The sequence below is a fragment of the Diadema antillarum genome, unplaced genomic scaffold (assembly GCF_040938485.1).
Source record: "Diadema antillarum isolate AM-2024a unplaced genomic scaffold, OU_Dant_1.0 seq00000830_RagTag, whole genome shotgun sequence".
Classification (NCBI taxonomy): Eukaryota; Metazoa; Echinodermata; class Echinoidea; order Diadematoida; family Diadematidae; genus Diadema; species Diadema antillarum.
Genome location: NW_027271706.1, coordinates 1,288,044 through 1,312,085, shown reverse-complemented (window position 1 = coordinate 1,312,085; position 24,042 = coordinate 1,288,044). Strand labels below are relative to the sequence as shown.

Genomic DNA, 24,042 nt, shown 5'->3' with positions numbered 1-24,042 from the left:
ATCACGGTGTAAGGACGGCGTTTTCACTGTCAAAGCATCGCGAATAGTGTTGGTAGTGAAACACCCGGGTTCTGTGACTGATGTCGGTGCGTGTCAATTCGACTCCAACATAACTCGACCCTGTTCACGCGACCAGAATCCTTGTCTAGTTTCCCTGGATTGGTTATTTATACACACATATCCATTTCTAATCAAACTGCCTTGTGTTGCTATAAAACCATTATATTCTTGCATTCGAGAAGAAACAGAGGCATGACAATTTCTTTTTACAAGTGAGTGATGACAGCACTTACACTTGACGGGTAAGTTCGTCTTATAATTACCTTCCCTTGCTTTAATCGAACGATAGTACAAAGTATGGTTGTTTATCAATCAAGAGGCTTTACACGTGCTTTGCTTCTACTTCTGATGCAATTGTTATTATTGGTTTTTTTTAAATATTTCTGCAAAGGTTTGATAGGCCTTCTAAATACATGTAATGCAAATGCGGGTTGTATCTATAGCCTACACAATCACTTGGTTTGGAGTTCATGCAGGTAAAAACGCCAAAAAACACATTTCTATCACTTCTTTTCACTTTGAACAATCCATAGTGAATAGAATTGAACCAAAACAAAGAAAAAGGGTTTCAATGTCTACAACAAACACCAGCACAAACAAACTTTTCTTTGTTTTTCCATGATCTTTATTGATTTCATTCAAATCATACAAGAATTAACCTATTTTGGGTATGAGATAAAAAAATCAATACAAATGCAACTCAAAAACAAAAGCAAATGAATTTTCAATACCTATACTGCAATAATCTCTCTTCAACATCGACAATGACAGTAAACCATTTATAGCTAATCAAACTAGTCAACTATATAATACTATCAAGAAATATTGAAAATGTGTCCCTTGAATCATGTTGGGTCATATTATGAATTATATTTCACTTATAAGAAAATTATAGGCCTACATTAAAAAAAAATACTCTGTCCACTACAAATCAAGAATTAAATCGTTCATATAAGTCCAAACCAATCCTCCCTCTCCCAACCAAACAATTCTTAATCTATCATTATCCTAAATGATTAATCATACCAAATAATTCTTACAATTCAACTATCCCCTACTTCAAATCAAATCCCAGTCCCATCCCCCCCCTCGATTCGCCCAAAACCCCAAACACACACATCCACAGTACGCACCCACCCACACAAACACATACGTTTATCAAATAATTCTTTATTTGAATTTCGTCTAATTTCATATCACAAAATTCACGTTTACAGAAACAAAAACAAAACATTATACAAAGACAAACTGCATTACACAAACATTGTACAAAATAATGACAATCTTACATTATACAGAGACTCCAACCCCAAGCACCTTCTGATCTGGAGATCCTCCCGTCTGAAACCCCTAGCAAACGGGAGACTCCAACTAGATGTGCGCAAAGCGCGAAGTTCCTTGCGGCCTGGGTCCAAGCTCTAGGGTGCTACATGCTCTCTCATGCTATCTAAGGCTTATTTTTCAACATACGATGGCACTGAGTAAGAAATCATTTCAAGCGGGAGACACAAAGCCAGGGCGGGAGAAATTAGATCTCAAGCGGGAGAACGGGCTTTCCACGGGAGATCTCCCGTCGAAAGCGGGTCAGTTGGAGTCTCTGTACAAAGACAAAATGCATTATACACAAACATTGTGCAAAATATGTTAATCTTACATTGTGACTTTTTTTTAAACCAAAGAAACGAAATCCGTTTTTTTTAAACACACATAAATTATATTCTCGCAAAATGCCCGCCAAACGGGAACATGATAGTTTGCTCATGTGGCAACTTGGCATATTCCATTACTTGTTTCTCGAAAGAAAAAAAAAATCGAGACCATTTGCGAGAACACATACGCAGAAGCAGAAGCAATAAAGAGAAGCAATACGGCCTAAAGAGGAAAAAACGACAACGGGTATGTGACAATAACTCGCAGATACGGCAAAATCAAGACAGAAAGAAAAATCACATCTCATCCTCAGCATGCATCATGTATGCCCTTTTTAACAAAGGCATTCCAACTGTTCCACACACACACATACACACACACACACACACACACACACGACCCGGCCGAGCTGTCTAGGGTAGGGGCCGTCATATCCATGGTTGGGGTCCTTAGAGGTCGAGTCGTCAATTTAAGCAAGCTAGCAATCACGCGTAGTGTATTCACCGGTACTCACTCGAATGACGTCGTTGATGACTGTCGATGTCTCTGTTTCTTTTTCGGCACAGCTAGTTCCAGCCCACAGCCAGCCCCGTGAAGCCATATTCGTACCCATATCTCTCGTGCATATATACATGCGAGCGCGAGCGAAGAAGTTGCATGAGTACTAGTCTACAGTAGATGTCTAACCGTTAGTACGGCACCACTTACTTACTGGATACGTTGTTCAATCTTGATCTACTTAGCAGATATTCTACATGTAACGTTAGAGTCTACTCCACTTTCTGTTCAGGGCAATCATATCTATCTAAGTAGAATCTATTTTAACTCTGCCCGCCCGGCCCGTAGGCCGTATGTAGCCTACTGTATGGTTCTCACTGCACTGGATGCCAATGGCCTGGCTGTTCTCCTACTGTATACTGTACAGTACACTCACTGGTGCCGGTGTCGACGTTTGGATTCTGTCCCGTATTTTATAGGGTAGATCAGTTTTCACGTTATCTTCCGCCTTCGAGACCAACTGTGCTACTTCTATGACTACTCTAGATCATCTAACTTGTTAGCTAGAAGCATATAGGAATATTCGACGACAATTAAGGGATGGATGACGACGAGCTGCCGACATTCTCTTCTCATATGGATGAGATAGAGTTTTGGAAGGACAAAGCGGAACAATTAAAAACAAGGTAGGCCTCTAACGTTCAAGACATTGTATCATGGTTATCTAGTTTGATCATCTAACAATATTTTAGATATTTTCTAGATTGTGCAACGGGTTAGAGTTCTATAGATCACTGAGGGTATGGTCTAGAAATCTAGAATTTAGAAGTAGAATTTCTAGATGGGTTCTAGACCCTATTTCTAGTCTAGATCAGTTTACCTGACATAATCCCCTCCCCGGGCCTAAATTGCACATTGTTTTTTAATCTTCAAGGTTGAAAATATGATTAATTTTCACTAAATTTGGCAGGTAGCACTCCTAAGCTAGGGGTGTCTAGTCTATTGGATCTCAATTTGTTTGAATGGTCACCATGCTCCCCTTGCCTTAGGGGGGCACCAGGGGACCTAACCCCGGGACGCTCCGTATACACAGTTACACACTGTGGGAGCAGCCCCAACACTGCGTGTTGGGGCTGGTCGCAGTTACAGGGGACCTAGCCCCGGAGACCGCGCCGCTTTACAACACTGCACATAGTCGTTGGGGCTGGTCGCAGTTACAGGGGACCCAAACCTCCAGATTAAGGAATATTCACAAATATTCTTCCCTAGAATCAGAAGTGATTGACCGTCTAAATTTTAAGTTAGAGCTTTAAGTCCTTTTTTTTTTTCAAACTGCGTAGTCAAACCAGTAACTGATGGAATATCAAATGGACGCCATGTCCCCAGCTCCCAAGTATGCAATGTTCTGAGGTAAGAGTCTGCAAAAATGTGTGGAAGGTAAACTTGGGATATACAATGTAGGCTGTGGGCCGAGCAACGGAAAGACGCTATGGTTTTGATTTTCGTAGCACTTTCACGTGATATTATGTTGACTGTACTGTACATTGAAAAATATGTAGACTGGACTGTACATTGAAAAATAGGAAAGAAATTTATGAATAAGGAAATGGCTTGTTCCCACTTTCAAATATTGCACGTTAATAAAACACGTTTTGAAGAAATACATCGTGTCTGGCAGAATTAAGCCGCACACAGAATCAAGTTCTGCGTTGCCAATTTAGCTGTATGTACAGATCATGTTACATGTGCAACGAGTGAAAGAAGAACACTATGTAGTCACAGAGATACTTTTTGTATTTCATGACTGTGGGTAAAAAAAAAAGCATCAAATGGACAAGTCAATAGATAAAAGCCTTAATATCAGACTTGATATTATAATGATTTCATTATATGGCTTTCTTGCAAATTGAAATAAAGTCCCAATTATGTTTGTCTCATGACATGAACTTATTTATGCATGTGCAATACCATGTTCCCCCCCCCCCCCCCCCCCACGCACAAAATACAATTGGACTTTTTACAATATAACTTTTAAAATAATGAATCAATCAAAATGCAATTTCATGGTATGGAGCTAAAACTTATCACACATTACATCTTACAGAAAACCTCATGAATGCGATTAAAGCCCCTCTTCCACTATGCCGTTCTCACCACGATTTGACAATTTTCTCAGATCAGGAAGGATCGGGTAAAACATGAGCCGATCTGGACACAGTACTATGTTGGAATGCTCTAAGAATATTGTGTATTTATGACTAACACGTGCTTGCTACGCTCTTACAGCGATGATCGGGAATGAGAATTTGCAATCTCTGCCGCTACAGATACGCTTTAGAATGATGTGATTACGCTGTCAGGGCGATGCTGCCGATGCCATCCAATCTACAGTATGCATGCTGTATTTACTCTCTGAACGATCTATACGACCTTATCACGCTGTTCTCCCGTCCAGAAAGCTGAAAAGTGCCCAATGTGCCCCGATGTACCCCGATTCGACTGTCGATCCTCAGTCAACTTTTACTATGCAGAACCAAAGAGGGTGGACCTCGGAGAGGCTTCTCGACTCACGTTTCTTCTGCAGCAATTCATTATTGATCAAAGACCTGCTGATCTTCACAAGGCTTTTTCTTGATGTCCTTGCTTTTATAAGGCCGTCTTCTTCCTGTTGTAGATGATTTTATATTCTTCAAAATTCTGCCATGTCCTCTTCTTCTTCCTCTGTTAGCATCACGTGCAGTCTCTCTTTCTTCGCCTTGTGGGTAGCTGGCTGCTTTCTTCTCTTCTTTGTCTTCATCTCTTCTTCTTCGAAAATTTGTGCTCCTTCTTCATATCTGCCTCCACAGGTGCAGCGGCAACATCCTCCTCCTCCTCCTCAACAGTAAATAGTGTTTTGTCTCTCGACCTCTTTGATCTTCTTGTGCAGAGCTGCACACTAACCCATTTTTTCTGCCGGTCCGACCTGTCTCTGTCGAACCAGTAAATGCCTAGTTTTACAATTTTTTACTGGTCCGAACAGAAAATTTACTGGTCAACAAAAATAAAAGATAAAATAAAAAGCATTAAAAGACTTGGAAACTTATTTTCATGGGTTTTTTTTGTTGACTGCTCTCAACCCCCCCCCCCCCCAAAAAAAAAAATGCACATTTTACAGATTACTATTTTGTTAACTTGCATTGTTTATTACACAAGAAAGCCTACAAGATGCATGTATATTGATTAAAACATTGAGAAAGAATAAAGAGAAATCATCTTCGATTGTGATACGAAAAGGAACACTGGTAAGAAAAAAAAGGGGTTTAAAATTTGAAATGCGATCTGTTCTTCTGTTTCTTCTTCTGAAAATCTCTTCACATATCTTATATGCATTCTTGGCACGGCAGGGTTGAATTTGCGATGCTTTGTACACCTATCTTCTTCGTGCATAGAACCATTCTAAAAGAATTAAATATTTTTGTTTGTGAATTACAGTGTAAAATGATAATGAACAAAATCAGGGCCCTGTTGCATAAAACCCTTACCGCTGGACTTACCGCTCCTTTCTAGCGGTAAGTCTTCAAATTAGCGGTATTATCCTTGATGCTGATTGGCTGTGACGCCTAATTTTGACGGTAGTTACCATTAAAATTCAACGGTAAGTTTTATGCAACAGACCCCTGATTGTATCAAATGCATTGGTAATTTGTTACTTTTTCTAAACATCAGCGCAAGTAGAGTAACATGCATTTATACTTAGCTTGCAGCGTATTTCACGCTCTTGGTGCTCAGCTGGATTGCGATGATTTCATGAATTATTTCGGCTGTAATCTTATGATGCACGCTCCAGAAGGGATTGAAAATATGTTCTTTATTTTTCTCCCGATAATCTCTTCGCATTTTGTACATGCGTTTTTGAAAGGTACATGACAGCAAGGCCAAATTCATGATCCTTTTTTTTCGCCGATTTCTACCTCAAATGTCAGTGGGATTGCGATGATTTCATTAATTATTTCGGCTGTAATCATTTGTGATGAACGCACCAGAGGTTGGTGAAAATATGTTCGTTATTTTTTTTCCTGATAATCTCTTTGCATTTTGTACATAGGCTGCGTTCTTGAAAGGTACATTATATGGCCGAATTCATGATCCTTTTATTTTGCTGAATTCTACCTCAAATATCAAAGGGATTGCAATGATTTCATGAATTAATTCAGCTGTAGTCTTTTATGATGCATGCACCAGAAAGGTTTGAAAATGCATTCTTTATTTTTCTCCCAATAGGGCCATTCTCCGATAAAGCGTGCAAAACTGCGATTTTCGTGTCGCCAGCATGTTTATACAGTTTAAATTGATATTTTGTCCCTCAGAAATCAATTTTTTTGCTTAAATTCATCTGAGAGGTCGGACCCGTAAAATAAATACCAATAAAGCTATTGGGACGTCCGGGATAATATTAGAAATACGATCCGAAGTTTGATGTAACCCTAAAAACGCCATGTCGCCAGGACAGGAAGTGTTCATATAACAAGTTGTTACTTGTTAACATATCATTCAGATCAAATCTTTTGTACCTCATTACATTGCCCCTCGAGTGCCTGAATGAAAAATAATATTACATAACAATATGATGTTCTGATATTTTTCTAAGAGATAATTTATATAATGTCGCCAAATCGCAGTCAGATACGTTACCCTTTTTTCAGACTCTTGAGAGAAGGTCAAAGAAATGCCGCATGGCAGTGTAATTTCATGTGTTAAACAAAGTCAACCTAACGCATACATGGAACCATGATTTATTCATTGAATCTCTTGTTACAAAATAAATATACTGATCCCAAGCCGCGGAAGCCTCATGTTACGATAAGCTGACATCAGATACGTTACTTAAACTTTGATTCATTTAGAAAAAAGTATGCTGTAAATAAAAACGAAGCTCAGATACTTTTGAATACTTAAGGGAATGATTAATCACAGAACAAAATTTTTTTTGAGAAAATGAATATTTTAGTAGATAATAGTATGAGAACGGTAATGGCACGTCAGATACGTTACCATCAAAAGTGTCAGATACGTTACCAACAAAATAAAAGGTTATCCGCGCCGCGCTTTTGCGCGCGGATTTAACCGGTTTACAACGGGCTCTCTTGTTATGACTTGCTAAAAGGATAGTTCTAAGAGGAATTAGAAGTTTATTTGAAGAAAATCGGTTTTGAAGTGGCCGTATGTCCAATATAAAGTAAAAATAAGTTTCAAACAAAATGTTGTGGCTCATCTTCTTTTATTTGGACATCTTTCTTGTACTTTATTTTGGACATCTCAGTCACTTCGGGGCCGTTTTCATGAAGTAAATACTTAATTCTTCATAGGAGATGCTGTAAAGTATTTCGTGTAAGTGGATTTTGATTATCTTGCAAAAGGTTAGAACCTATACTCATCTAAACCAGAAATGTACTATCACTTATTTACAAAAAGTGCCGTCAGACATGTTACAAATTCATTTTCTTTCTGCTTTGTTGTGTTTGTGTGTGTGCCTGTGTGCGTGTTATGTTCCACAATAACATAGAAAGACTTTAGAGGCTGAGTTTTGGTACCCACCTTTTTTTTTCAACTTCACAGCAAACGCAACTACATGAACGGTCTACCTTTCATTATTACCTTTCATTATACTGTTGCATCTTATTTACATAAAATGGAGTTAGTATTATGGTTAAAGTCAAGATCACTCCCTTCGTTGCAGGTTTATGTTCTGAAAATATCGATAGGATTTGATGTCTAACAATTTCTAACGTTTTGCATCAGGTTTTTGAATCATATGTTTGAGTGATCGGGGTTTGATGTAAATTGATAGTTTATTATGTCAATAAACATAAATACTTTGTCAGATACGTTACCATCGCTTATTGGTTCTTCAGACCTAATTTATTACAGACAGGAACAAAGGAATTTGAAATTATATTTATCACTTATATCTTTTCCAATTTCATTCTTACCGTCTTCCGTGTATCATAATAACAAAATTTCGGAACTATATCAGAAAAGAAGCATTGTGGAATTGTGCCTGCTTGACTCGTATTTTACGTACATCTCAAAGTTTTATTGAAGAATGATCTAATCTTCTATCGATGACGAGAAATTTTTTTTAACGTTTAGAAGTGCGGTGTTTTAACGAAAATAATCATATTGTGATGTTCTTACAAGTTAAAATGAATATATTGGCATGATTGGTGTTGGGTTTAAAATTGTATACTAACGGAACGTCTGATGCGTCAGATACGTTACCACACACCGTTCTTCTTTCGATCCGAAATGTATTTAATCTGACAGAGATGTTACCTGGCATTTGCTATTTATGAGAGGTATAATACTTGTTCATAAAGTTGCATACATAATCAATGAGATTATTGTTGTAATTCAAATGCAGGTAAAAAGTTAGATTAGGGAAACATATTTCAAGCCGAAATATGTACATGTTCTTGATTTTTATTTAGCCTTCATTTTATAGATTACGATCATTCTTATTACAGATTAGATCAAAGCTGACTCCAAAATGTTTCCACGATGCTTGTAGATGTTTAAGCTTGTAGTTTTACATTATCATTGCCATTTTAAAGCAAGAAATAAGCAGACAATCAACAGTTTTGTGATGCTACCTCTGGTAACGTATCTGATATTTGGTTTCAATAATAGTGATTATGCAAAAAAAAGGACTCTACGTTTGGAAATGTTTCTAGGAAAAGTATGGGCTCTCAAAAATCACCCATTGATTGTTTTGTATTCCTAAGGGATTGAAGTTTCTGAAATGATGAAAAATAAATGAAATCTCTGATGTTGATTTCTTTGTCATTTCTACAACGGTAATTGCACGCTTTATCGGAGAATGGCCCAATAATCTCTTCGAATTTTGTACAACATGTTCTTGAAAAGTACACGACATGCCCGAATTCATTATCCTTTTTGCGCCTATTTCTACCTCAAATATTAGCGGGATTGCGTTGATTTCATGACTTATTTCAGCCCCAATCTCTTGTGATGCATGTGCCAGAAGGGGTTGAAAATTCTACTTTCTGTTTGTTTGTTTTTTCTCCCTATAATCGCTTCGCATTTGTGCATGCGTTCTTCAAAGGTACACGGCAGGGCCGAATTTGTGATCTTTTTGCGCCAATTTCCTCCTCAAATTTCAGCGGTATTGCAATGATTTCATGAATCATTTCGACTGTAATCTTTTATGATGCACGCGCGGCAAGAGGGGTTGAATATTGTTCTTTATTTTTCTCCCGATAATCTCTTTGCATTTTGTACATATGCATTCTTGAGAGGTACAGTATACAACATGGCCGAACTCATGATCTTTTTTTGTGCCATCTCTACCTCCAATATCGGCGGGATTACGATGATTTCATGAATCATTTCGGCTGTAATCTTTTGTGATGCACGCACCACAAGGGGTTGAAAATGCGTTCTTCATTTTTCTCTCGATAATCTCGCATTTTAAGTACGTGCTTCTTTGAAAGGTAGGACCTACACAACACGGCCGAATTCATGACTCCTTCTTGCACCTGTTTCTTCCTCATATTTCAGCGGGATTGCGATGATTTCATGAATTATTTTTTCTCCCGATATTCTCTTTGTGTTTTGTGCATGCGTTCTTGAAAGGTACACGGCAGGGCTGAATTCATGATCTTTTTTTTTTTTGCGCCTATGTCTCTATTATAAGACCATTCTTAAAGAATGAAAATATTCATTTGTGAAATGTGTGAAATGAAAATGAATGCATTCAGATCTATTTCACACTGTTGAATATGTTCAAACCCCTTTTTCTAAACATCGACAACTGCCACGCTGTGCTGCTGCAAAGACGGGATATTAAAAGTCATGACCACAGAGTACAAAATGTGTGTGCTTCTACACTCCTTGGCTGGTGCTATCGCATGATCGCCGATCACAAGCAAAATTGCTTTTTCCAACAGTTTTTTCAACCTGAAACCTCTCTGAAAGTGTTATAATATTCTACAACTTGTAACTCAGTGTGATAAAAGTCACAACACTCAAGATTATCAAAGGTACAGTAAGTTTCATGTCGTGAGGCAAAAAGCTCAAATTACAGATTCTAATTAAAGAGAGACATGACATGTTACGTATGGGACACTTTGTCCCGCATTTCTTTAGTGAGTGTGGGACCATGTTTATGGGTATTTTGTGTAATTATTGAAGTAAAATCAGTTGCAATTATTCAAACCAGATCGTTAAAGGGATGGTACAGTATTGGTGGAGATGAGAATTGGGCTTTTAAAGGACAAGTCCACCTTCATATACTCATAAGGATTGAGAGAATGCAGCAATATTTGTAGAACACATCAGTGAAAGTTTGAGGAAAATTGGACAATCCGTTCAAAAGTTACGAATATTTTAAGTATCTGCGCAGTCACTGCTGGAAGAGAAGACTACTACAGTGTATGATGTCACATGCGTACAACTATATAAGGAAAATAAAAAGAGAATTTCACAAAACTTTACTTTTTGAATAAAGTGCACAGTTCGTCGACTTGCTACTGACCTATGTTAAGGGTAATATTATTCCCCCTGCCTTCTGAAAGAGAGAAGCCGAGTGTTCTTTTGTTATGCGAGAAAAATGGAAATATGTTGAATTTTCTTTATTCTTTCTTTATATCGTTGTACTCATGTGACATCACAAGCTATAGTAGTCTTTTCATCCAGCCGTGACTGAGCAGATACTTCAAAAATTCATAACTTTTTAACGGATTGTCCGATTTTGCTCAAACTCTGACTGATGTGTTCTACTAATATTGCTGCATTCACTCAACCCACATGTCTATGAAGGTGAACTTGTCCTTTAACTTTTTGAGAGATACCAAGAAAACACCTATAAAATAGTACAGAGCATACCATTTTGGCTGAAGAGGAATTCAAAGTTTATTTGATGAAAATCAGGTTTGGAATGACTGAAACATCCAAAAACAAAGTAAAACAAAGCGATTGTAATAAAAGGTGGGTCCCATACTTTATTAGAATTGCTTTGATTTGGATATCTCAGCCATTTAAAAACCAATTTTCATCAAATGTCGAATTCCTCATGGAATTACATGCTCTTGCTCACCTGCTCTCATTATCTCACCAAAAAATGTTAGAAACCTGAAATTAGGTCTCAACCAAAACTATACAATCCCTTTAAGGAAACAATGTTCCCTAAATATTTACCATCATAATCATATGCAATCATATTTCATATTTTTATATCTGGTGATATCCAACCTGAGTGTGCATGCCCTGGATTTTCATCAGGAGTACTACTAAAACATTGAATAATAAAATGTTTCCTTCCACTGATGAAGGGCAGTTTACCATTCAGTTTCAACAAAAAACAACTCGACACAAGAAATATTAATTTGAATAAATATGCAGTACCTGCTGCGTGTAACTCCAGTAATCGAGTAGATATATGATGTCTGTCTAGCAGTCAGGAAGTTGTTGATTCGAGTCACACCTCAGTATGTATGCTGAATGATTTTTATCATGGCTACTACTAAAACACTGAATAATTGAGCAATTTGTTAATCACTTGCAATAAAAAAACATTTTTATACAAGAAACACTAATATGAAGTGACATCTTCATTATCATCACATACGTGTGTTGTACATGTAGCTAGAAAGAGCTCTGCAGTGTGTGGTGAACAGTACCCAATATAATTGAAAGTGTGTTACATATGTTCTTTTTTGTTTTAAGGAGAACAAAACCCAAATATATTTTATGAATTTAGGGAATGCAGCAATAATGCAGCAATGTCAGTGGAACTTATCAGTGAAAGTTTGAAGAAATGTTATCAATTTTTTACTTTTTGGTGCAGCCATCGCTAAATGAGAAGATTATCAACAATTTATGACATGATGTATGAACAATGCATGAAGGAAAGTCAACATATTTTCCCTTTTCTAGCATAGTAAAAGAGTATTGATTGATAAATCGCTTTCAAAGAGCAGGAAGAATGATATTACCCTGAACATACATACAAGTAGGTATGTCAGTAACAATTCGAGGATGAGTACACATGCACTTTTCATTAAAAAATCAAATTTTGCAGAATTTCTTATATTTTCTTTATGTCATTGTACATATGTGACCGGCGACAACGGTTTCTGGCAAAAGTGGGGAATTTTCAAAATGCATAAAAATGTTTTTTCATTGAATCACATTTCCCATTTCCTAAGCTTTGCATTGATATACAAGTTTGTATTCTCCGGCACCATAAGTGGTCATACAAAGCGAAATATAATGCACTTTTTAATTTGTTAGCATGACAAAATTGCGAAAAAAGGGGCTTTGAAGATTCACCTCTTGCTCGAAGACAATGTCCGAGCGGCAAAAAAACTCGGTCTTATGCTACGAAATTTGGTGTAGATGTAGAAAACATACATGTATCAAAGATTCTATTTCCGCAAAAGCCCCAAATCGACAAAAATAATGGTCAAAATCTTTGGACCCCGCCTAGGAGGGAAGTTGCTCTTGCGACTTTTGCCTGAAACCGTTGTCGCAGGTCACATTTATATTCATGAGTAATGTGAAAATTATCTTATATCTTCTTCATATCATTGTACATGAACAGTGTCATGAACTGTATTTTTTTTCTTTAATCTAGTGATTTTGGCATTGAAACTTCAAAAATTTATAACTTTGAATGGCTAGCTTACAACTGTAAATTAATTCAATTTTCCTCAATATTTGCGGATGTGTTCCAATAACATTGCTGCAGTCTTTCAATCTGCATGGATATTCGGTTTCATTGATATCCTTTAAATAAATCAGAGGTCTCTACTTCAAGGGATTGTATAGTTCTGGCTGAGATGAGGATTTACAAGATAGTTTTAGAAACTTCTTATATGAAATATTAAAAAGCATACAACTCTAAGAGGAATTCAAACTTAACTTGACAAAAATCGGGTTTGAAATGGCTGAAATATCCAGAAACATGGTGTGGTACAGTTTAAGGTGGGTCCCATCTTTATTAGGACCATTTTTAAAAACTTTTTTCATATCTCATCCATTTCAAAATGGATCTTCATCAAATAAACTTGAATTCCCTGTAGAATTGTATGCTCTTTAGTATTTCATATGAGTAGTGTCTCATCATGTTGTAAAATGTTAAAACCTGAACCCCCATTTCTATGAAAATCATTTTCGAAAAAACCTTTAAAAAATTCCTCATGATAGGACATGACCTAATTTGGATAATTAATTGAATAATCCCTAAATTTTCATACCAAGTCAAACTACATGTACATGTATTTGATGAACTTCTTAAGTGCACATATTAATCAAATATTATTTGCTTTCCTTTGAATAAATATTCATTTTTATAAATTCAGTAAATGTGTAAATATGTAATGCTGTATTGCACATTTATGCAAATGAAGCCTTCAAAATTTACATAAATTATATATAATATGATTTTTTTATGCCTCCGCAACGAAGTGGCCGGAGGCATTATTTTTTCGGGTCGTCCGTCCGTCCGTCCGTCCGTCCGTCCGTCCCGTTTTGTTTTTGTCGATATCTCAAGAACCGTGTGGTGGTTTTACATCAAACCTGGTATGAGGGTATATCCTTGTGGGATAATACTTTGTGTGGATTTTAGGGTCACAGGGTCAAAGGTCACAGGTTACTTTGTGAAAAAAAAATTGAAATTTCATGTTTTTCTCCATATCTCGCAAATGGTTCAAGGTATCTTCATGGAACTTAGTATTTATACAATGCTTGTACCGATGGGCAGTGATTATCTAGGGAAGTTGGGGGTCAAAGGTCAAGGTCAACTCCTCAAAATATCACTACTTTCCTTAAAATGCAATATGCCTGAAGGTGTTTTTTTTTTAAACTTGATGTATGGCATGTATTACCCAATATATATTTTGGGGGAAGTTTCTTGCCAAAAGGTCAAAGGTCAAGTGAAAGTGCTAAAGTGCACTTTTTCCTCCATATCTCGAAAGTAACTCAAGGTATCATCATGAAACTTACATATTTATGCATGTTCAACCTAACAGTGATTCTCTTTGGAACTGTGAGGTCAAAGGTCAAAGGCCAGGTTTAGATAATGCTATTTTCCCATTTGATACTGAAATTATACTTTTTCTCAATACCTTGAAAATTACTCAATGCATAAACTTATAAAAGGGTCAAAAGTCAAGTAAAAATCATCAGTTCCCCATATACCTGCACTCTGACATTTTTGATCATTCATCCAATTGAACCTAGTTCTAGGAAAGTGAACATTCAGCACATTTGTGTCAAACCTGTCATTTCAATATTTTGCCAATTGTGTGAAACTGTCATCACACATTGTCAAGACATTGTACTATCATGGAGCTACCAAAATGGTACTATAGACCTATTAGGAGAACCATGCATTATGGCGGAGGCATATCAGTAGCCGTAGCGATATATCTAGTTCCTTCATGGAATTCAAAACTTGAACTCACAAGCTTCAAAATGATACCATACATGTCAATATCGAGCAAAGACAAAATTTTGCCTTCTGAGGGGACCTTATCGTGGACTTGCCCAGTTATAAATACAAAAAGTATCTTTGATCTGTACATACAGCTAAATTGGCAGTGCAAAGCTTGATTCTGTGTGTGGCTTGATTCTGCCAAACACGATGTATTTCTTCAAAACTTTTATTTGAGGATACGTGTATCATGGAATATACAGGAAGTACTTGGACTGTCTCGAGAAGGTATGTGGCTTTCATGGGCGTTTTCATGTTTAAAAGCCGATATTCGTGTGCAGTAGTGTCTGAACCAAACACTCTGTTGTGGTTTACGAAGTATTCGTGTTGTGGATCACCTCGCTGTCGTGTACGTATGTGTGCACCGTAACGTACTGTATACATTGCAATACGCGTGTATCATACGTGTAAGTGATGGTTATGATGTGGCTCATATGAATATTTGAAGGCGTGGAGAAATAGCTTTTAAATGTACCTTGGTACATGTATACATGTATTTTGTTAATGTGCAAGACTTGAAAGTGGGAACAAGTCATTTCCTAAATTCTAAATTCCTATTTTTCAATGTGTCAAAATGATATCACGTGAACGTGTACATACAAACGTGAACAGAAAAGAGGCTCACCCCACGGCCTAATACTCGGGTGAGAGAGAGACCCCCAGGTCTCTTGTTTTCACATCTATTTAATTTGCTTTATAGATTATCTTCACATCGTGTAGATGGTGTGAAGATTCATTAACATGCGACATGACTACATGTATTGCAATTGTTGCAGAATTGAACAACAAGCGTCAAAATTTTTGTATGCATTAATTGGGATGATTGTGTCCGCAGGTTAATCTGTAATCCTGCCTGAGTGAATCATAATGATATGGAGCCACATCACGCTCCTGTTGTACAATGCTCATTTATAAGTCAATTTTTCTTTGACTTACGCGAAAGTGGAATATTGCCCAAGTTGACATGTTTTCTCCAGTCCTGTCAATATCAACTGACACTATACATGGAGTTGACAGTATGATTAGGCAAAGAGTGAGGTTAAGATGTCATTGCTACCATAACATTCCTTATGTTTCACACACAAGCATATTTTAAGTGATGTATTTGATGTTAGGTAACTACAAGTCCCTCACCTTTAAAATTCCTCACTGCTAATAGTTTTTAGCATTGTTTCCTCTGTCTACCAGTTTGCAGGAAACAAAGGAGGAGCTTGAAGAATATCAAATTAGTAGTCAGGAATTGGAGGCAGAATTAGAGGCCCAATTGGAGCAGTCAGAGTCAAAGGTGAAGGACCTGACAGCAACCAACCAAAGGTTACACATGGAATGTGACAACTTAAAGGTAATCCTGACAGTTTGTGTGTGTGTGTGTGAGAGAGAGAGAGAGAGAGAGAGAGAGAGACACACACACACACACACACACACACTAGCAAGAGAAAAGCTGTTTTTTTTAACACAGTTTCTTTGTCGAAGGAAGTAAGCGATGTAAAGTAATTGAAATTCTGCACATGTGTTCAATGTCAAGTGTAGTTGTGCAAGACATCTTTTTTTTCTGCATGTGAGTGGTAAGAAACCAGTTGCCATGGCAACAGCAGTTTTTGTACAAATCATGCAAAATGTGGAGTGAGCTGCTCTTATATTTTTTAACATTTGAGTTTTAATTTGGGACAGATAATTGCTATCGTACTAGACACTTTGTGAGTGTTGATATACGTATCCAGGGATCTCGCCAGCGTATATCACTCTTCGACAAGCGTGCGGTTCGACGAAACAATTGCCGACAAGGGTAAAACTTGCTGACAAGGGTAATACCACGCGTGAAGTTGCTTAACGAGCTAAGTTCGGACCAATTTCTCGCCTTTTTTACTCTTGATTATCTGACTAGAAAATAAGCTAGATGTTGAAAGGAGCAGCAGTTTACAAGCGCAAAAAGTTATCCACCCAGCCGTCGCACCGATAACAACGCGGCTCAACATAGCTACGTACTAGCTGCACACCACACATCACACATTCGTTCACTCACGATCACATGCGCTTTATTCGGGGTCCACACACACAGCAATTTGTGTGAAGTTGCACCTAGCCAGACTGCTGCCTGTGTGTACATACATGACGGTATTGTGAGAGGGAGAGAGGGGCAGAAAGAGAGGGTCGGAGGCCGAGGGAGGCTGGGAAGGCTGACACGTGCTCGCTTGTTGTCACGCTTGTTGTCGGGTTACGCAAAAACAAACGATATGAAATGCATGCCCACCTCCGCCAAAGGTTGTATCTTTTTGCTGCTTTGATTTGTTTGTTCGTTTGTCGGCCTGTCCGTCTCTCTATTCACAAAATAAGTCAAAATTTGGGAACAGATTAGGATGAAATTTTCAGGAACTGTTGGGTGGTAAAATGGCGCAAGGAACAGATGATTGAATTTTGGTAGTGAGCAGGATTTGTAATACCACCGGAATTCACCGCCAGGATCCAGGATTTTTTTTTTTTTAAATTACTTTGTTTCGTATATTTGAAAGGATTCGTATCGGCAATGACGCAAAATTAGATGCGTTCAAAGCATTGCCGCAGAGAGAAATTTACCTCCATCTTTTGTAAAAAAGAAAAAAAGAAAAAACGTGCCATGCAGTAAGTAAATGTAAATTGTTTATTTTATTTTTTTTTTAGTTTCAGCAGGTTATTTTTTATTTAAAAAGCCATGCGTTCATTTGAGCCTTTTCACTTTCGTAAACGTCATTCGTGAATATTCCATTTTCCTTCTCCTGGCCGAAATTAGTAATTCTGTCATGATGGTCTCTCAAGTTCAACGTACATAATGCTCCACGTGCTTCTGGCTTGGTTTGTTAACAGGGTTAGGGGGCCTGTATGGGCAGAAAATACATGACTAATAATTCATCGCTGTTCCCAGCTGGTTTACATGCTATTTACACGCTGTTTATGACCACTGAAGTAAAGTGGGAGTACGCGCGGCATTCCTTTATCTGACACCTGGCTTTCGTGGAAATTTCCACAAGCCATGATATCAAGTTTCCCCACTGCCTGTGGTCGTGTTTTTTTGTTATTCTTCATTACGAACATTGATTTGTTCAACTTGAAAAGTGTAGATAATTTGCTTCGAGCACGTGTTTCTTTCTTCTTTTTTTATTGCAGTGTCGGTAACATTTTGTTTTGTCTATCGTCCATGCATGGCAAGGGTTCATGGGAGGAGAACAATAGGAATGACAGGGGAGAAAATGAACTGAAAGAAGGAAGCATCTTTTGAGCAAGCTGTCTTTGTTTTTCTCTACACCAGCATCAGTTGATATCACCACCAAGGTTCATTTTTTTTCCGGCTAGATAATTCAAAAAAGTTATGAATGAACTTGAATTAAATTTTTTAGGAAATTTTGATAATGCAAGGAATGAATAGTTTAATTTAGGTATAATGATCCGTAGATTGGCGGAGTTCTGAGCCCTCTCTCTTCCCCCTTTACTAGTTCATTATTGAAAAATTTGTTCTCCATCACCGATATGAAGTTTGCTCTCCTTTCCATTTCGTAATTCCATCCCTTCTCTGCCCCAATCACTGCAAACGTGTAAAAATGGATCCGTTTGGGATTCATGAACACGACGTATTAATGTATTATGTTAATGTTAATTAGGGAAGTTTGGTGTTTATGTGTGTGTGTGTGTGTGTTTATTCATTTTTTTTTTATCATGCTCTTGCTTCAAGGAGCTACGCTTTTCCCGCGTAAAATTAATAATGGATACCGCACACAGAGGCCCACGTTTTGACGTGAACAACCAAGCATTCTTTATCTATTTATAATAATTTTTTATTTAAAATAAAGAATGTTTGGTCGTTCACGTAATGTAAAAAATAGGCCTATTATTTTGACATTTCATGCACTTAACTGTCGAGCATTTTCTTTTCTTTTTTTTTTTTTACGGGAGAGAGCGAAATGTTATTCTCTTTAGCAATGACGGCCTAGGCATACATATCATATTTGTGACGCAGTTTTGATTTTCGTTAACACATGAATTGTTCTCCTTCCAGATCAGTTCTTGATTTAGTGAAAGTTAACAATGTTTTTCACATTCACACAAGGCAGTTTGGTTAGCCAGTGTTCAGTTCACTGCCCGTGAAATATCGGAATAAAGCGATGGCCCCAAAACGGTGTTACTCTGAGGGTTTGTTCCAAAATAATAATAGAATAATACTACATTCCTTATTATTCTGAAGGTTTGTTAATTGGAAAATAATAAAGAAACAATGTCTGTTAATTTCCAAAAGAAATCAGTTCTGTTATTTCGAATGTTCTGTTAGGCAGTGAAATTTCGGAATAAAACAGTTACAGTTTTCTTACTCTGAGGGTTCGTTACTCAGACAGAAAAATAGTAATGAAATAGTACTAGATTCTATATTCTGAAGGTTCGTTAACCGAAAAATAGTAAAGAAAGAAATGTCTGTAAATTTCAAAACGAAATCAGTTGTCATTTCGAACGTTCTGCCAGTGAAATAACGGAATAAAACGACGGCACAAAACAGTTAGATTTCGTACTCTAACGGTTTGTTACTCCGACAGAAATAATAATGATAAAATAATACTAGATTCTTTATTCTGAGGGTTCGTTAACCGAAAAATAAATAAAGAAAAATGTCCGTAAATTTCAAAACGAAATCAGTGTGTCATTTTGAACGTTCTGCCAGTGAAATTTCGGAATAAAACGACTGCCCCAAAAGTTACAGTTTTCTTACTCTGAGGGTTTGTTACTCCGACAGAAATTATAATGATAAAATAATGCTAGATTCTTTATTCTGAAGGTTCCTTAATCCAAAAATAATGAAGAAAAAATGCCCGTTGATTTCACAACAAAATCAGTTTTGTTATTTCGAACGTTCTGCCAGTGAAATTTCGGAATAAAACGACAGCCCCAAAACGGTTACAGTTTTCTTTTACTCTGAAGGTTCGTTACTCCGAAAGAAAATGATGATAAAATACTATAGATTCTTAATTCTGAACAATCGTTAATTGGAAAACGATAAAGAAGAAATGTTCGTTTATTTCCAAACAAAATCAGTTTTGTTATTTTGAACGTTCTGCCAGTATAAAGGAATAAAACGACGGCCCCAAAACGGTTACAGTTTTATTTTACTCTGAAGGTTCGTTACTCCGAAAGAATAATGATGATAAAATACTATAGATTCTTAATTCTGAACGATCGTTAATCGGAAACCAATAAAGAAGAAATGTTCGTTTATTTCCAAACAAAATCAGTTTTGTTATTTTGAACGTTCTGCCAGTATAATTTCGGAATGCAACAACGGCCCCAAAACGGTTACAGTTTTCTTACTCTGAAGGTTTGTTATTCCCAAACAATAACGATGATAGATAATACTAGATTCTTTTCTGAAGGTTCGTTGATCGGGAAATAATGAAGAAAAAAATGTTTGTTAATCTCCGAACGAAATCAGTTTTGTTAATTTGAACATTCATCTGTAGTACCAACCTTTGCTGTTGTCGTTGTTTTCGATTACAAACCTTCGAAGTACTCAGTAATGAATCGTTTCACTTTATGATTAAACAAACCTTCGGAATAACGACCATCATTCGTGTAATCAGGGAGGTACATTTTTGTATGATATCTCTTTGATGTCATGGCCAAACTACCGCAGTATACCCAGAAAGGAAAGTGCAACGATGTCCCGAAAGTTCTCGCTTCTCGCGCATCTGCATGCAGTAGGCCTACCACGTGGTTGAGCAGATGGCGAGAAAGCAAAATCACTACTACAATGTAGTAGTTAGTACACGGCGCGCGTTGCGATGCAGAGACGGCTAATTATATTGCAACAGTGAAACAGGAAAGGCCTAAAAGAAAACGGAACCTTCACCATCGGCACCTACTTCTCTTTCATTTATTATTTAGGAACTGCTGTCAACAAAAGGTATGGAGTTTCTGCATTGTTTCTGTGAGAATATGCCCCTCACAACGCTCATTACATCTCTGTGAAAATGTCGCATTTAGTGGCATTTTAGCGGCGATTTATCTGTGTTGTAATGAGCATTAGCGAAGGCTTCCGCGCTTCGCTGATCGTCCTGCCGCGGTAGGACAGGCATGATTTATTCTTTGTGTGCAAGCAACTATGGGCAGATACTGTAAGTGGTGCGCACACATCCTTCCCCCGGTGGGTCTGAGGAACAACCTTGCGCTGTTTTGTGACGTGTAAACGACTTGATGGCCAAGCAAATGCATGCACGATACACTCGTAGTGACAGGTATCATAGTGTATGCATGGGCAGCTTGTGCTTCTCGGGGTTAGTAATGATGCGTTTCAATTTCTGAGTTCTCATGATCGTAACATGTACACTTTCTTTCGACCTCACCGTCGGCAAAACTGCGTTTTACTTGTTCTAAGAGCTCTGTCCAGCACGATCATGGCAAAATTTTTAGCTCACCTGAGCCAAAGGCTCAAGTGAGCTATTGCGATCGCCCTTCGTCCGGCGTCCGTCGTGCGTCGTGCGTCGTCCGTCGTCCGTCGTCCGTCGTCCGTCGTCCGTCGTGCGTCGTCCGTCGTGCGTCGTGCGTAAACTTTTTACATTTTCATCTTCTTCTTGAAAACCCCAAGACCGATTTTCATCAAACTTGGCAGGTAGCATCCCTAGGGGGTTAGGAACTCAATTTGTTAAAATGGGCACCATGCCCCACCCAGGGGGCCCCCAGGGGGGCCCAAACCCCCCAAAATTAAGGAATCTGTAAAAATCTTCTTCTCTAGAACCAGAAGTGATAGAGCTAAGTTAATACTATGAGTTAGTACATTGATGACTGTAGTTTCAAGTTTGTTCATGGCAGAATCAGGGGTGCCCCCCTTGGGACCCAGGGGAGGGGGGTGGGGAAGGGTTCTAATGGGGCCTAAATTGTACATTTTCATCTTCTTCTTGAGAACCCCATGACCCATTTTCACCAAACTTGGCAGGTAGCATCCCTAGGGGGTTAGGAACTCAATTTGTTAAAATGGGCACCATGCCCCACCTAGGGGGCCCCCAGGGGGCCCAAACCCCCCAAAATTAAGGAATCCGCAAAAATCTTCTTCTCTAGAACCAGAAGTGATAGAGCTAAGTTAATACTATGAGTAAGTACATTGATGACTGTAGTTTCAAGTTTGTTCATGGCAGAATCAGGGGTGCCCCCCTTGGGACCCAGGGGAGGGGGTGAGGAGGGGTCCTAATGGGGCCTAAATTGTACATTTTTATCTTATTCTTGAAAACCCCATGACCCATTTTCACCAAACTTGGCAGGTAGCATCCCTAGGGGGTTAGGATCTCAATTTGTTAAAATGGGCACCATGCCCAACCCAGGGGGCCCCCAGGGGTCCCAAACCCCCCAAATGAAGGAATCTTTATAAATCTTCTCTAGAATCAGAAGTTATATAGAGCTGAGATAATATTATGAGTGAGTACATTAATGACTGTAGTTTGAAGTTTGTTCATAGGAGATCCAGGGGTGCCCCTCTTGGGTAGGGGGGGGGGGGGTGGTTGGAAGGGTCCAAATGGGGGCCTGAATTGTACATTTTCATCTTCTTCCTGAAAACCTCATGATGGATTTTTGTCAAACTTGGCAGGTAGCATCCCTAGGGGGTCAGGATCTCAATTTATCAAAATGGGCACCATGCCCCACCCAGAGGGCCCCAGGGGGCCCCAATCCCCCCAAATTAAGGAATCTTTAAAAAATTGGGCCCTTATTGTACATTTTCATCTTCTACTTGAGAATGCCTGGTCAAATTTTAATTTAGATTAGTGACTGCGTGAAAGGTGAACTTGCGATACTCAGGTGAGCGCTAGACCCGCGGGTCTCTTGTTACCAAAAGCTTTCTTTCGAAATCACGCTCAGCAAAACTGCATGTGACTTGTCTACAATCTAGCAAATTCTTTGAGCTCTCTCCAGCACGATCATGACATTTTTTAAAATCAATATCACACTCAGGAAAACTGCGTGTGACTTCTGATTTTTTTTCTATGAGTTCTGTACAGCATGGTCATAACATGTGATGTGATGTAAACTTCAGTCTATCGCACACTTCATCATAGTAAAGTTGGGCAAGCGTTATGGAACAAGGAGAAAAAAATGCTTGCCTGAATCGAGCAAGGAAATAATTTTGAAGCCATCCTTTTTCCCCACATTTTCCCTCCAACAAATCCATAAAATGATGCGGACGGAAGTCCTAAACTAACGACTGTTTAGCTCTGCCACGCAGTTTCAACAACTTTCTAATTCTAACACTTACTTTTCGATGCAACACGATCACTCGATCGCTATCGGAAGTACGAGTAAGTTGTACTTGAATATTCCATTGCAATTTGTGTGTGATAATGTTCCGTGGTGACAAAGCCCAATATTTTGGAACTAAAAGTACTGGCAGTAAAAGTAGCCACAGCAGAGGAAACTGCCGTTTTCTGCTCGCGATAAGCTGTCCGCAGGTGAGTAGGTTACCTCGTAAACAGTCATACAGTAACTGTGCACCACGTGTCTGTAGAGCACGCAGTGAGGAATTCGGAGAAACAAAACACAACGCAGTCAAGACAAGGTTGTGAACACCAACTCGACCAAAAAGGAAAAATCCCAAGATGGCAAGGTGCCAGACTGGGAAGGGTGGGGCGGGTAGAATAGAGAGCATTCAACAAAGGAAACCGCGGGCACTGGTGCATTCCTGGAGGTTATAAACAGTCTGGGGCCTGGGGGAATAATGAACAGGGAAAGATTGTTTAATCATAAGCCAGCTCAAGTCGAAGACCGAGGGCGAAGACCAAGGATGTCCAACATTACGATTCCTTATCACAGGCTATTTTTCTTTTCCTTTTCATTTCTCATCTGCATTACAGTGGCGCTCACGTCCAAGTTGTCACAGCGTGTAGACGCGTTTTAAACGCATCGAGACGCGTTTCATACTAGTTTGCCGACAAAGAGAAAAACGCGTTCGGCGATGATAGATATTTTTTTCTTTCACATGCTCACGGAAACTTGATTACTGTCATCTGCGGCAAAAGAAAATTAATTGCAGACACGGACGTAACACATTGCTACGACATAATGTGCATGTAAGTTACGCAAATGACGGAGCCGATATAATGTCTGCAGAACATCAATAAACGCATTCAAACGCGCTTAACCCATATCGACGTACGTTCGTACCTACCTGTGAGGATACATCCACTGACTGTGGCCCATCTACACGCGAAGGGCATTCATCATTATATGCCATGGAAAAACTGCCAGCGTCATTCCCACTAGGCAGGAGGGTTGATGCGTGTACACTCGTGCGAATGTACAGTAGTTTATTTCAATGCAGCACTAGTTTACGTGAATTTTATAAG

The 24,042-nt window shown here is 38.5% G+C and overlaps 1 protein-coding gene across 1 annotated transcript in view; it reads left to right on the top strand.

Moving 5' to 3' along the window:
* The first annotated feature begins 2,245 nt into the window (after positions 1–2,245).
* Positions 2,246–24,042, top strand: part of LOC139740060 (nuclear distribution protein nudE-like 1-A) — a 295,093-nt gene continuing 273,296 nt past the window's right edge. Inside the window, exons 1-2 of the mRNA XM_071650654.1 lie at positions 2,246–2,894; positions 15,890–16,043. Of these exons, the coding sequence (XP_071506755.1) occupies positions 2,809–2,894; positions 15,890–16,043 (240 nt within the window). The 5' untranslated portion in view covers positions 2,246–2,808. The remainder of the gene's footprint in view (positions 2,895–15,889; positions 16,044–24,042) is intronic.